The 14022-nt window shown below is 36.6% G+C and overlaps 1 protein-coding gene across 5 annotated transcripts in view; it reads right to left on the reverse strand.

The window, feature by feature from the left end:
- Positions 1 to 126: 126 nt before the first annotated feature.
- The window catches only part of Csde1 (cold shock domain containing E1), a 38421-nt gene continuing 24525 nt past the window's right edge, over positions 127 to 14022 (reverse strand). For all 5 annotated transcript variants that reach the window (XM_075981768.1, XM_075981767.1, XM_075981766.1 and 2 more), the window contains 13 exons: positions 13806 to 13934; positions 13578 to 13703; positions 12753 to 12965; positions 10894 to 11034; positions 10641 to 10805; positions 7694 to 7801; positions 6928 to 7103; positions 6095 to 6207; positions 4330 to 4449; positions 3384 to 3562; positions 2773 to 2936; positions 1815 to 1947; positions 127 to 1403 (listed from right to left, as the gene is read on the reverse strand). In XM_075981768.1, the coding sequence (XP_075837883.1) occupies positions 1356 to 1403; positions 1815 to 1947; positions 2773 to 2936; positions 3384 to 3562; positions 4330 to 4449; positions 6095 to 6207; positions 6928 to 7103; positions 7694 to 7801; positions 10641 to 10805; positions 10894 to 11034; positions 12753 to 12965; positions 13578 to 13703; positions 13806 to 13934 (1815 nt within the window). In that variant the 3' untranslated portion in view covers positions 127 to 1355. The remainder of the gene's footprint in view (positions 1404 to 1814; positions 1948 to 2772; positions 2937 to 3383; positions 3563 to 4329; positions 4450 to 6094; positions 6208 to 6927; positions 7104 to 7693; positions 7802 to 10640; positions 10806 to 10893; positions 11035 to 12752; positions 12966 to 13577; positions 13704 to 13805; positions 13935 to 14022) is intronic.

Genomic DNA, 14022 nt, shown 5'->3' on the forward strand with positions numbered 1-14022 from the left:
AGTAAGCGCCCAGAGCGCCCAAGTCCCCGCCCTGGCCACGTGGGCCGGCGACCTAGGAGTCTTGTGGCTGGCCGCACCCAGTCCCGTCCCTCCCACTCCGGTTTCAATAATGAAAGCACTGGGTGCTAGTGTCTCAAAAATCAGTAAAACTTTATTCGCTTCCATTCTTTCGCCATTAACAGAAAAACGGAGAAAGCAAAAATGTTTTGTGTTTACAAAGATAAATGGCCTCTTTACCCAGAGATCAAATACTCAAATGACAACGGGGAAGATGAAAAGTGCCCTCCCCCACAACCCCTGAGCTGACTCTTGTCACCTTTAGACAAAAAGCCTTCACTCCACTAGCCAGAGACCCTATTTGGGGCCAATTCAAGACGAGGGCCGAGAAATCAGGCCAATCCATTCCCGTGATACAAAGTTGAACAGAAGCTGCACCAAGGATCAAGTGCCTGTATTCAACAGGAAATTGTATCCAGGGGGCTACTTATAAAAAAAAACAAGATTCATTTCAGGCACAACTTTTTTATTTTTTTTGTTTTGTTTTGAAATCAGTAAAAGAAACTGGGTCCTAGAAGCTGCAGTGATCTAAGCAGCAGCAATTTTGTGCATTCGTCTTTTTGTTTAAATACGTTTAAATTATCACACTGCTGGCACACTTCATTTGCATGAAATTCTGCACCATACATACTAATTGTAGTAAAGTTATTTACCCCCCACCCCATCCCAGGGAAAAAAAAACTACTCTGGAAGATAATTTTCACTGAAATGTAATCAAACTCGTTAAGTGGATTGTGACAAGATTATAAATGATATGAAAATAACATTTGAACATTTGGCCATCAACTTAAGAAAATCGTTTGCTATATAAATTTTTGCAATTTTTAAAGGTAATATAGTCTACCTTCATATGGTCCTCAGAATTAAAGCATAATGAACAGGAAAGAAAAGGAAAAGAATGCGGCTGAGCTAAGTAATGAAGGTAGAGTATATACTGACTAGAGTGCAGAATTTCATAGGGCCAACAAGGTAACAGTCTGTATTGTTCATTTACACAGGCGAAGTGGAATTTGCAATTACCAGTTGCGTTAAATGCACCAAATAAAGCTCCTAAATTGATACTATAAGGCGCCACCTTAAGTTTCCCAGGCTGCAACTGTGCATAATTTTAAAATGGTTTCTTAAATTTATTTATTTTTTTTTAAACATAACACGAGGAAGGTGTTAAAACTGGTGTATAGCTCAATAGAATAAGTATTCCAGATTTTAGGAGGGATGAAGAGAAAGATATTCAGAACCCTTCACCAGATCCCCCCAAGTTGACCATAGTGGATTAATGATGTGCTTTGTGGGTGTGGTTAGTCAATGACACCAGCTTGGCGGATCTTTCTTTCTGCACCAAATCCCTGTGAAGAAATAAAACAGCTAATGAACTGAGTGTATAACAATCACAAGACACAATCCTAACAAAATATGAAAATACTACTTTAAAATTTTATATCTACTACAAATTCTCTCCTAAGAGTAAGCAGCTTATTGAGTAGGCCTGAAAGCAAGATGTGCTTCTTGGTGTGATATCATACACCTGTAATCCTACCACGGGTAAAGCAAAGGTAGAGTGGGGAGTTTAAGGCCACTTATCTGCATATGCTCCTGTCTCAAAAACGAAAGAAAAAAAAAAGGTTCTTACACAAAGTATCTATTAGGGATGAATCAATGTGTCTGGGAACCCTAACTAATAATAAGCAATCCTTGCTTCACTAAGTTCTTTAAGCTGAAGTAAGTTGATCTCCCTTAAATCCCAAAAGGAATCATACCATTGAGTTATCTGGTCCCCTTGGCTGACGAAGAACCATTAGACGAGGAGCACTCGCATCATCCAGGGTGATATTCTTCAAGCGATTGACCAATCGATCAGGTCGAGGAGCTGCAACAGCTTTGGGGCCTTCACTGTAAGTGTGAAAGTGAGAAAAACCAACAATTGCTGGGAAGAAGGCAATCATCTGGTAGGTGTCCTACTCAAATGACTCACTTTTAATGAGGGGGACTCTTGACTCAACTTAGACAACTAGCAAGACAAGACAGACAAGTTTGGTTTTATATACTTTCCCCAGCTCAGCTGCAACCAGACAGATGCTGTGAAGAATTGTTTCAGTGAGACCCCAGACTTGTCTGCAGAAAGACTAATTCCACAGATAACATAAACCAAGGTAACATGGAAAACCTTTAAAAGTCTAACATTAACAGTTCTAGATTCCTACCGTTAAAGAGAACAATGTCGAGCCTAAAAATCCTAATAGCATGAATCATGATGACTAAGGTATAAAAATTAGACATTTAAGTAGAAAAGAGTTAATAAGCTGAATTTCTTAAAAACAAGAATTACATAACCTTCTAATATTGAAGGCCAGCACATTCAGTGCTAACATATCACACCATCTAAGTGTGTTCTCAGGTCATTTAAAAAAAAAAGAAAAAGAAAAAAAACCTCAAGGTCATACAATGAATACTAAAGGTAGAAAAATGGACGTGACAGATGGCATATGTAAGCAAGCTCAAAGTTAGTCATGAATATATGAAGTTGAGACCTGTCTCAAGCCAATGACTAGAGGTAAAAAAGACAATACTAGATAAGAGGTAAAAGTGGAACATACCTAATAAACCCAAACAGACAGATTGGAAATGGTAAGAAATCTGGCAAAGCACATACTACTAAACAAATTAGGGAAATGAACTCAGGGCAGTTACTAATCCAACCACAGTGAATAAACTCACCAGACTCGCCAAACATTACAGGCACTGCATTTCCCAGTACGCTGATTTAGAATCACTGAGAATTCCACCTCATCTCCTGCCTGTAGCTCAATGCCATCCTGAACTTCTTTCACGTGAAAAAAGAGCTTCTTGCTATCTCCTACTTCATAGTTAATAAAGCCAAACTAGAAAAAGAAAACACACATACACAAAATTTGCAATGGAGAAGACATATTAGAGAAAGGAAACACACTTCATTTTGAAAGGTAACGCTAACTCTAATTAGAAAGGACTTATAAAACATGGCATTAATATTGATGAGCCAAATTCAGCTGGGTGTATTGTAGAATTCATGAGTAGAGTTACAACTTTGAAATGATTGTCATTCATCTTAAGCACGACTAAGATACTCCTCACTGAGTGACAGCAATTAACAATCACCCTTATTTTCTCCTTGCTAATGCTGTCACTTTTTCTCCTTGTCTTCCTCCCAAAACAATAAAGTCCAAATAAAAACTACATGAGTAGGGCACGACAGTTTAATTCCAGCACTTAAAAGTGCTATGAGATGAGGGAAGGAGGGGTATCAAAGGATAGATGCAGATCCAGAGGCATAGATAGCACTTAATTACCTGATCTTTCACACACTCCACAGTGGCCCTACGAAGGGGTGTGATGTTGTAGGCCATAGTTTGTGCATTTTGGCCAAGAACACACAACTGGAACTTGACACTCTCCCCTTTCTGTAGGCAATCTCCTTTGTTGGCCATCCCAACTATGCCAAATGGATACACTTCACCTTTCATATCCCCTGTAAGCAAAGTGGCATAAAGTCTAAATATACACAATGATTTTGGAACCTTGTAATTTTTTAAATGTGAAAATTTTGCCTTAAAACTTAACTATAAACGAACTGTTCTCCTTTATTTTACATTCTTTCTGACTTACAGATGATACAAGGATTTCTTTATGAGAAAAGTCATCATTTGAGTGAAATGTTCAACTACTCCATCATTATTTAATCCTGTTATCCTAATTATGCACCATTCCCTACTATTTCTATTAGACTTAGTTGATGCACACTTTTCAAATAAAATTGGCCTTTCTGTGAGGTGGCGATTAGGAAAAAATAAAGACCAAAATTTTGACTGCTTAAAGAGGGGGAGAATATTACAGAAGTAAAAAGTGGAGAGAGTCAACACCTAGTGGATACCTGGGTGCTAAGAAACAGTACTTCAGGAAATGAAGTAAGTATTCATAAAAATGAATGGGTATCAAGCTAAACGACTAGTTTAATCCAGGCTGACCACATTTTCAAGGAGTATAAGAATAAAATTAAGCATGGAAAGGGAGTCCTTTCTAAATTGAGCTTCCAAAAAGAGAGAGAGAAAGAGAGAAAGAGAGAGAGAGAGAGAGAAAGAGAGAAAGAAAGAAAGAAAGAAAGAAAGAAAGAAAGAAAGAAAGAAAGAAAGAAAGAAAGAAAGAAAAAAAATGCAATGAACCCTATCCAATATTAAAAGGTTGTTAAGTGCTCATCAGAAAGCATGGAAGATTTCACTGTGTCATGGATGTGCTTACCTTCCTCCACAATCTCAATCATTCCTTGGTACTCAATCTGTGTTGGATCAACACCTCTCAGAGGACGAATGACTTTACCAGAGTAGATGGTGGGATTAGCTTCCTCAGTAATGCCATTCACTGCAAAACAAATGCACACATAATTTTCACTCAGCCATTTTAAACTCTATCTGATGGAAGAAAAGTGGAAAAAACACAAGCCCAATATGCATACAAGGTGAATGTTTTTATTTAGATTTTCAAGAATTTTAATTTTTTTTCTGATTATATATTATGTATCTCTGCAATGACTGTAGTACCTCATGCTATAAGAGGGCAACAGATCTCCTGAAGCTGGTTTATAGAAAACTGAGGGCTACACAGGATAGGAGAGGGAATGCAGGTTCTTTGAAAGAACATACATTAGCATGCATGCAGCTTCCAACCACTGAACCATCTATCCCATTTTCCCCTCCTCCACAATGATCTCATTATGTAGTTCAGGCTGACTTAGAACCTTACCCAGTTGAGATTATAGATGCAAATTACCATCAACTAGTTAGCTGACTAAATTCTTAAACTGAAACAGGGAATCTGAAGCCAGCTCTATTTCTTGAATAATTACTTAACCATAAATGCTTCTAAAATGTCATTAACAAGGCCTAAGCTTGGCAAATAGCTCAATCTGTCAGATATCACAAATACTCATATTTATACACGTCTTCTGAGCCTGGCATAGTGGTACACACCTTTAAACCCAGCACTCAGAAAGCAAAAGCAGCTGGATCTCGAGTTCCAGGACAGTCAGAATTACACAGAGAAACCCTGCCTTGTAAAAATCAACCAACCAACCTCCCAATAAATATTCTTGTTCTTGTCACTTCTATTTTCTACCCACAAAATAGATAAATAAATAAATAAATAAATAAATAAATAAGCATAAACGACCAGGACCTGTCTGCTTTGCCTCACAACAATATCTCTAGTGCATCAAACACACTGCATACTTAGGTATCTGTGGAATCAAAATGGATGGTCTTAGCTAAATTCCCCAAATAATAGTTTCAAGGTAAAGTATTATTTGGGGAATTTAGATAAAGTCAAAATGGAGTTGTAGCCAGAGCTGTCCTTCTCAAGTGCTACATCCTGGGTTTCATCCCTAACACAGAAGCCACTCTCTCCCAAACCAAAGACTCTAAACAGTTCAGATGGTCTTCGTTTACACATTTAAACCTATGATGCTCCAAAGCAATCTATCAGGAGAATGCCTATTTTCCTAACAGCAAAGATGTATCTATATAGAGAACATATTTCTGGGATTTAAAAACAAAATAGGAGGGTGCTTTAAAAAAATAAAGATATCCAATACAATTCCTGAAAATTATCAGAAATGCATAATTCCCCATCCCACTCCAAAATCAGATGTGAGCTAGGTAGGTAGCACACACACTAATGAGGTAAAGCCAGCAGTTCTCTGAGTCTGATGCCAGTCTGATCAACACAGCCAGTTCTAGGTCAGCCAAGGTTACAGAGTGCTACAGCAGCCCTCAAATTCAAAGTGCCATCTCTTAAATGTTACCCAAATCACAAAACTTGAGGAAATAAACTGTCATGTCTAGCATTCAGAAACCCAAGGTAGGGATATAAGAACATGGATCTCTGACAAACAGCCAAGGAGATGGTCTGAGCACCCGAGAGCGAATGTTGTAGGTCTTATCCTACTTTCTCACCCTATTTACTACCTTTCAGTGAAAGCACAGGATGAATAGGAATCACAATTCATTACCTGAGTGAGTCTTGTTTACTTTCTCAGCACTGACTTTATTGCCTTTGCCTTTGGACAAGCTGTATTCAACCATATCTCCCAGTTCCAGGCTATCAACATCACCAGAGAATTCACTAAAGGGAAAGGAAAATAAAGTGACATTAAAAGAAGCCATTAATACTAAAAACAACAGCAGCAAGCAGCTTTACTCTTTTTATTTTGAGACAGGGTTTCTCAGTGTAGCCTTGACTGTCCTGGAACTCAATCTGTAGACCAGGCTGGCCCCGAACTCACAGAGATTCACCTGCCTCTGTCTCCCGTGTGCTGGAATTAAAAACATCACCACCACCCAGCAGCCTTTACTCTAATAGCCATGATAACTCTGCTTATACTGGGCACAGTTTTAAGGTATTGATTCATTAAATCCTTAAACAGACAAAACAAAACAAAACAAAACCTATTAAAGGAGGTACCTTATATCTCTAGCTTAAGATAATGAAAAGAAACAAAGAAGTTAATTCATTTGATGGAAGTAACATATATTTAAGTGGTAGAACCTGAATAGAAACTAAATTATTTAGTTCTGGTTCAACTATACTTTATACTATATACTATAACTGTGTATAACAAATCACATTCTCATATCAATATTTATAACAAAACAGTATTCTTTTATTGAAGAAGAAATTATAAAAAAGGCAGGTAAGTGTATTTCTACATACATCTTGCCATAATTACAAACAGAAAAACTGGGTCTCAAAAACTACAATTACAAAAAAGTATCAATTGATTAAATTTTTGAAACTCTAATGCAAAAGAATATAAATAGTATGCTGCCCAATACTTTACCTTACCTATAATGGAAAAATATTTCCTTATCATGATTAGCTGTTTCAATAAATCCAAAATTATCTTTCAGAGTTGCCACATAACCTAAGAGCCTTTTGGAGTTAGAATTACGACCTAAAAGTCTCACACAAGTTGCAATTTGCTGTCCAGGTCTCTGTTTGTCACTAATACTAAATTCAACCTACATTAAAAAAAAGAGAGAGAGAGAGTCATTAGTATCATTGTCACGTCCATGTCAAGTTCTGTAATTCTAAAAACAAAATCTAAAACACCCCCAACCATGCTTTTTTACTCCACATCTCTTTTGTAATTATTTTAATAGAGTAATTTCCAGAAAAACTTGCTGTCAAGTCATTTTTCATAAAGCATTAAGATTTGTTCCTCGATGTATACTCTTAATGTCTCCAAAAGAAGGCTGTCTGAAAAGGCAAGCAGTATAAATCCCCGGCATCATTTAAACTGGGTCTATTTCAGTAAGTACTTTACGTTTTCTTGTGGACGTATTTAAACTATCTAACAGCTGTCACCTTGCCTACTGAGTGCTAGAATTACAGGTGTATGCACCACACCTGTATCTATAAATATCTCATATTTAAAAACCTAGTATTCCGTATGTTTTAAGCTCACAAGACTCTGTTTTAATTATACATTTTACCTTTCAAGTACAAAAATGTTTAGCCAAACTTAACGACATGTAAAGCATCCATCAGGGTTTATGATCAACCATGAACTTTTCCTCAAATAAGAAGAATTATAAATTAATTATCTTGCCTTATCTCCTATCTGAGGAGAAGTAGATCCTTCCACATCCTTGGCTTGGAAAGCAATAGTCAGTTTCACCCCACAGTCATCATAAGCAATAATGCCATCTTCCGCCTCCTAAAAAATACAAAATACAAATAAATATCCTTAAGAACACTAACAAATTATAACAAAAAAAAAAAAAAAGAACTAACTACCTACAGAACTTAGAAATCCTTAACACAAAGAATTGGCAGAGCGATAGGAATTTATTCCAGGACCCTCAAAATAAAACACATGAATAAAAGGTATGACTGCCTTTAATTACAGCTGCCTCAATCTACTTATATCACTGAGCCTTTTTACTCTTATCAGAAATTAAGTTGAATAGGTCATTTCTAGCCAAGAGAAAAATTTTGCAGCATAAAACTTAGGCTTCTCATAAAGAAGATTCTTTAATATTCATAAGTAGCAGCTGAAATAGCAGAAGCTGGGTGGCGGCGGCGGTGCACACCTTTAATCCCAGCACTTAGGAGGCAGAGGCAGGTGGATTTCTCTGAGTTAGAGGCCAGCCTGGTCTACAAGAGCTAGTTCCAGGACAGGCTCCAAAGCTACAGAGGAACCCTGTCTCGAAAAACCAAACCAAACACAACAAACTAGCACAAATTGAAATTTCAACACTAACAATTTTTACACACATATATTTTTATATATAACCTGTAAACAAACTATCGCTTTTGTGGTTTAACACTATTTCTATAAGAATAATGTCAACATCATTAATTTGTCTTCTTCCCTACAGTAGCACAATTAATAAAAACCCAGAGACAGATGTTTGGGTGCAAGCTGAAGAAAAGAAAAGCAAGGCAGACAAATCACTAAGGAGTTCCTATCAAGGCTCAAACAAACAAAGGGGTGACCCTATCCTTTGACTGACTGTGAACTGCAAAGCTCTCCACCAAACCTCAGACTGCAGACTGAGACCCTGAGCTGTTTCTGCTTATATTCCTCTTTAGGGCTGAGATTAAAGGCTTGCACCACCACCACTCAGCCTCTATGGCTAACTAGTGTGGCTGTTGGGTGTATGCCACCATTGCCTGGACTGTATGGTTGCCTGGTGTGGCTAACTGTGCACTCTGATCTTTATTTGTTAAAACACAAATAAAACATCACCATATTTCCCCTTTTAGTCTACAATAAAAAAAGTAAGTAATATAAGAAAACTATATATAATAAACATAGTAACTCTATGCAATATATACAGGCAATAAGTACATCAGCAATGTCTAATCCATTTGCATTTGACAAATTCAGAGAAAATACTCCATATCTATCCTATTTTGGTTAGTCCAAAGTCTTGTACCTAATTTACTTTCTATCATAACTTGTATTACCATCCAAAACTATTCTTTTGATATCTTTCAACATTAAATACTATACACTTCTTTAGTGAATTTCTTTTCTGACTCTCATAAAGAAGGAAAACTCTTAACTATCTTAGTCTTCAATTACACCAGAGACCCAAAAAGGAAGTATTAACTGAGTAATCAGGAAGTGCAAGCAACTTCCAAAACAATGTGAGAAATGACAGAAACCGCTGACTGCCTGGACACCCTAAATTTCACACCTCACTGCTATTCCATAACCAAAACCAGCTCACTTATGTTCTTTTGCAATTCGCATTCTTTATAATTATTTATACATTAATTTCTTAAACATGAGCTATTTACCAGGTAAGCAATTTGTATTATCGAAACTATCTCCAGGTACCGGGAAGTCTTAAGGTTAAAAATAAACCGCAGTACCAAACCAGCACAATGCCCCCTTGGTAATTATTTTAAAATGATTTGTTTTCTGGTAACTCTTTCATGTACCTTATAATTGACTACCTCATTTAGAGTTATACTACTAGCATCATGGTCCTAGAGTACATGACTGTCACTCCCAAATTGACAATCTTCAAGTACACACCAAAGTTCGTCACTGAACTTGGCAATCAATGCTCTTTTCTCAACCAATCCACACACAATCTACCTTCTTCAAATGAGTTATCTGCTGCTTTCTAAAGAAAACCTCCCTCCCCCTTTTTCTTATCTACACCTTTTTCTGCCAGAAATGCACTTTATTCTATCTCCACATATTAAATGCAAATACCTTAATAAAACCATCCCAGACCTTCTAAGTTATTTACTTTTTCAGAGTTCTCTTAAGAACTTGCTTTTGTATTTATGGGAGGAGGGAGGCTGTTGGGACTATAGAAAACTTTACACTCCATAAGAATCATTCTGGACAACTCTCAACATATTTGTGAAAGCAGAATTTAGACTTCTGTGTAATCAAGACACTTGTTAATAAATGAAAATGGGAATACAAACACATGAATATGATTATACACAGTTTGGAAAACTCTGATCAATGTAGAGGTAAAGGCTTTTGATGAGTGGTTCTTAAATGAAGCAGTTTTACCTCCCACAGTTCACTTAGCAATTCATGGAGACATTTTATCTGGTATACTGGGAGGAAACTAGGACACTACTAAAACATCCCACCTGCAAAATGTTGATGCTGAAGCTAAGAAATGTTAATATTACAGATACTTTAAAAACCAAGCTTGTCTGAATGCTCTAAATAGCTGAAAATGAACTCCTGATATTCTAGTCTCTACCTGACAAATGTCAGAATCCTAGGCCAGTACCATCATGGCTTGTGTATAGAGAATTTTAAAAAGAAGACAATCTAAACCGGGTGGTAGTGGACACACCTTTAATCCCAGAACTTGGGAGGAAGACTCTATGAGTTCGAGGCCAGCCTCAGCTACAAGAGCTAGTTCCAGCAAAGGCACAGAGAAACCCTGTCTCAAATGCCCCTCTTCCCCCTCTCCAAAAAGGGGACAATGTATTATTAGGTGGACTGCATTGAATTTGTTTGTAAGCAAAGATAAAAGATATACAAACCAACTGGATCACATAACACTTGCCTTATCTTTGCCTTTATTTGGGCTTGTGGTTTTAGGATTGGAGAAAGTGGCTTCTTTTTCTACAGTGCCCAGAAAACGATGATCTGAATGGGAATGGAACGAAACCGTGCCCTTGGGAAGTTTTTTGATCCTAATAGCATGATTTCTTTGGGCAGAGAGCATATCCTACAAATAAAAGAAAAACTAACTTTAAGATTACAAAAAAAGACAGCAAAAAAACCAATCCTAAACACCTTCCCCAACAACTACTCACAGGAACCACAGTAAATTCTACTTCATCTGCAATGTGGAGCTGATTCCCATCTAGAATCTCACTGAAGTGGAAGAACATACGAGCATCACGATCCACACACTTGATGAAACCAAAACCATCTCTCATGGCAGCAATCACACCCTGAAACCCAAATAACAATTTTACTGGTTATGCAGTTTGTCAAAAACAAAAGTTCAGAATCACCATCAAGTTAATTTATTCCTTCAAAAAACCAATATGAATATTATATCAGTTTGGGAGTTTTTCATTTATATATAAACTAATTTCACATAGTATTTTTTTCTTAAAAATGTTTTTTTTATAAACCCCACATCAAATCTGGGTTACCTATCTACACACTGGAGCCTGACCAACCTTCAAAAAAATTTTTGACCCTAATAATTTTAAGAATTTCCAGGTGCCACTCTGTGGCAAATGTACATTATAAGATTATGAGATAACCATACATACATTTAATAAAAAGCCAAATGACAATGTAACGTAAAAATTTCAAATATTTACTGATATACCTCATGAATGACAAAAGCAATCCTTTACTATTTTAAAATCTTGTATAAATTTAGACACAGAAAAAACTTAAGATGTAAAGGACAAAATGTATTGTTTTGTTTCTTCCTCATGTTTTCTTTCATCCTATATGAAAACAAAGGCTTTGTGGACTACTGTATCCACAGAACTTGGAACATGCAAGACACTCATGTTTACTAAAATAACATAGCTGTCAATTAACTGCACATTGATTATTTATGCAGAAATAGATAACTACCAGTTTTGAATATGACATGAAAGTTTTGATATTTAATCCTTTTCAAACTCCTAATGGTGACTAGGATATATACTTTATAGCATAAAGCATAAAAGAGACTCCATCTGAGAAACTTGAATTTGGAAAGAGGGCTTAATGTTCATGTGTAGGACTCAGGTTTGATCCCAGGAATTTACACAGCAGTTTACAACCACCTGTAACTCTAATTCCAGGAAATCTGATGCCCTCTTCTGTCCTCTATATGTACCAGGCACTCACAGTACATACATACATACGCATACATGCAAGCAAAACTCCCATACACATTAAACAAGTTTAAAAAAAAAAGGCAAGGGCCAGAACTGTGGAGACATACATATTTAATCCCAGTACTAGGGAGGCAGAGGCAGGTAGATCTATATAAGTTCAAGGCCTACCTGGTCTTCAGGACTCTAGAGAAATCCTGTCTTAACAAACAAGGAACTTACAAAAACTATGTTTTTACTGACAACATTGAGACATGCTACTGATGTTATGATCCCAAACAATACTAATTATAAACTGTATCTGAGAAAAGTCAGTCCACAGAATGTTATACTTGGGTAACATGTCAGGTACACCATTCCTAGACATATACTCATTAAAAAGAATATGCAAAACATTATAAGAGAAACAAGCTCTATTTAGCATTGTTTAACATAATGCTTACTAAACATCACAGAGGAAATCTTAAGAAAATACTTCTTGAAGTCTTATATTAGCAATCATTCACATTTCCAATCTAAACTTAATTTATAAGCATTTCTAAGATAACTAAGAGTAAGAAAAATGCCCAGACCAATTCATGTACAGTTCTTAGCTACTTAATAAGGTAGTTATTAGCTCACACTTGTTCCTCTAACGACTTACAGGAACTGGTTCTCTCCTTTCATCATATGTATACCGGGGCTTGAACGCAGGCTGTCATGCTTGGAAGCAAGCACCTTTATTCACTATATCATCAGCCTAAGAAGTTCCCAGCTAATAGTGTCAATCAAAATCCATCACTAAACCCTAAATGTTAGACAACAACCCAATAATACTAAACACTTACCATTTCTCTGGCTTCATTAGTGAACTGAAATGTATTTGATAGAACCTCTATGTTGGTTGCTCGTTCTAATTTGTCACGTCGGTCTGTTGAAATATTAAACCTAACATGGTCACCTTCCAGCAGGGTCACTTTGGATTTTGTGTCTTTGTCTCCAAAGGGAAGTTCTTTAGGAATCACAAAGTCAACTTTGATTCGTCCTGGCAATGGGTCATTCTGATGAGAAGGAAAAACGATTTTAGCTGGAGATTTCTCATCCTTTTTAGCTCTAAGTCAAACAAGAAGAACACATGGTAAATAGCTTGTAATATAGCACCCTGAAGGAAAAAAAATGTGCTGACAATATAAAACCCAGTAAGAAAGCTTCATGGTCTAAGGTCCCATAACAACCATAAAATTAAACACTGCAGTTAAGACTGTACTACGATACCATGGAATGTTTGGGTAAAACCTTTTTTAGCCTTTTATAGCCCACATTTGCCCAGCAATAACACCTCTCACTCTACCACCCAACAAATTAACAAATGGTAAGAGGGGGAAATGGAGAAGCAAATGCAGTCCAGTATAGTAAGGACCTTTCTTAATCACTCAGAAAAAAAAAAAAACACCCATCAGTATGTTTGTCTTTTCTTTCTGTAGCACTTGGGGACTCTGTGCATGATAAGACAGCCCTCTGTCATTGAGCGATAGATAGCCTTAGAATCTATTTAGGTTTTTACTTCCCTACACAAAATTTACCAGGCAGATTACAATTTTAGGGTAATACTAAATTACTATAAATATATAGTAAATACTATACTACTGACTAGTCCAATAAAGACAACTCACCTGGTTTTTACTGGGTACTTTTGGGATAACTTTGGTTACAGTTCCTTCAAAATGTTCAATACTAATATCTTCGAAAATGACTGTTCCTTGAGGCAATAGTCTGACATCTGTTGCAACTTCTTTACCCTAAATCAAGAGGGTGGAATGGGCAAGGGGTCACATAATTTTAAGCGCTTCCTAATTAATAGTAAAAGGCCCATGATCAAGTTAGTGAATGAACCATCTTACATTTCTGTCCTTGATTGTGAATTCCACATCATCTCCAGGCTGTAAGGTTTCTAGGTCACCTTTAAATTCACTATAGTGAAAGAATATCTCTTTTACCACATCACCTCTTTCAATAAAGCCAAACGCCTCCTAAAGCAAAAAGCAGACCCCAAACACAAGAATATTAATTACCAATCAATATACAAATGCATGATAACTTAAAAAAAAAGTAAACTTT

The sequence above is a fragment of the Microtus pennsylvanicus genome, chromosome 7 (assembly GCF_037038515.1).
Source record: "Microtus pennsylvanicus isolate mMicPen1 chromosome 7, mMicPen1.hap1, whole genome shotgun sequence".
NCBI lineage: Eukaryota > Metazoa > Chordata > Mammalia > Rodentia > Cricetidae > Microtus > Microtus pennsylvanicus.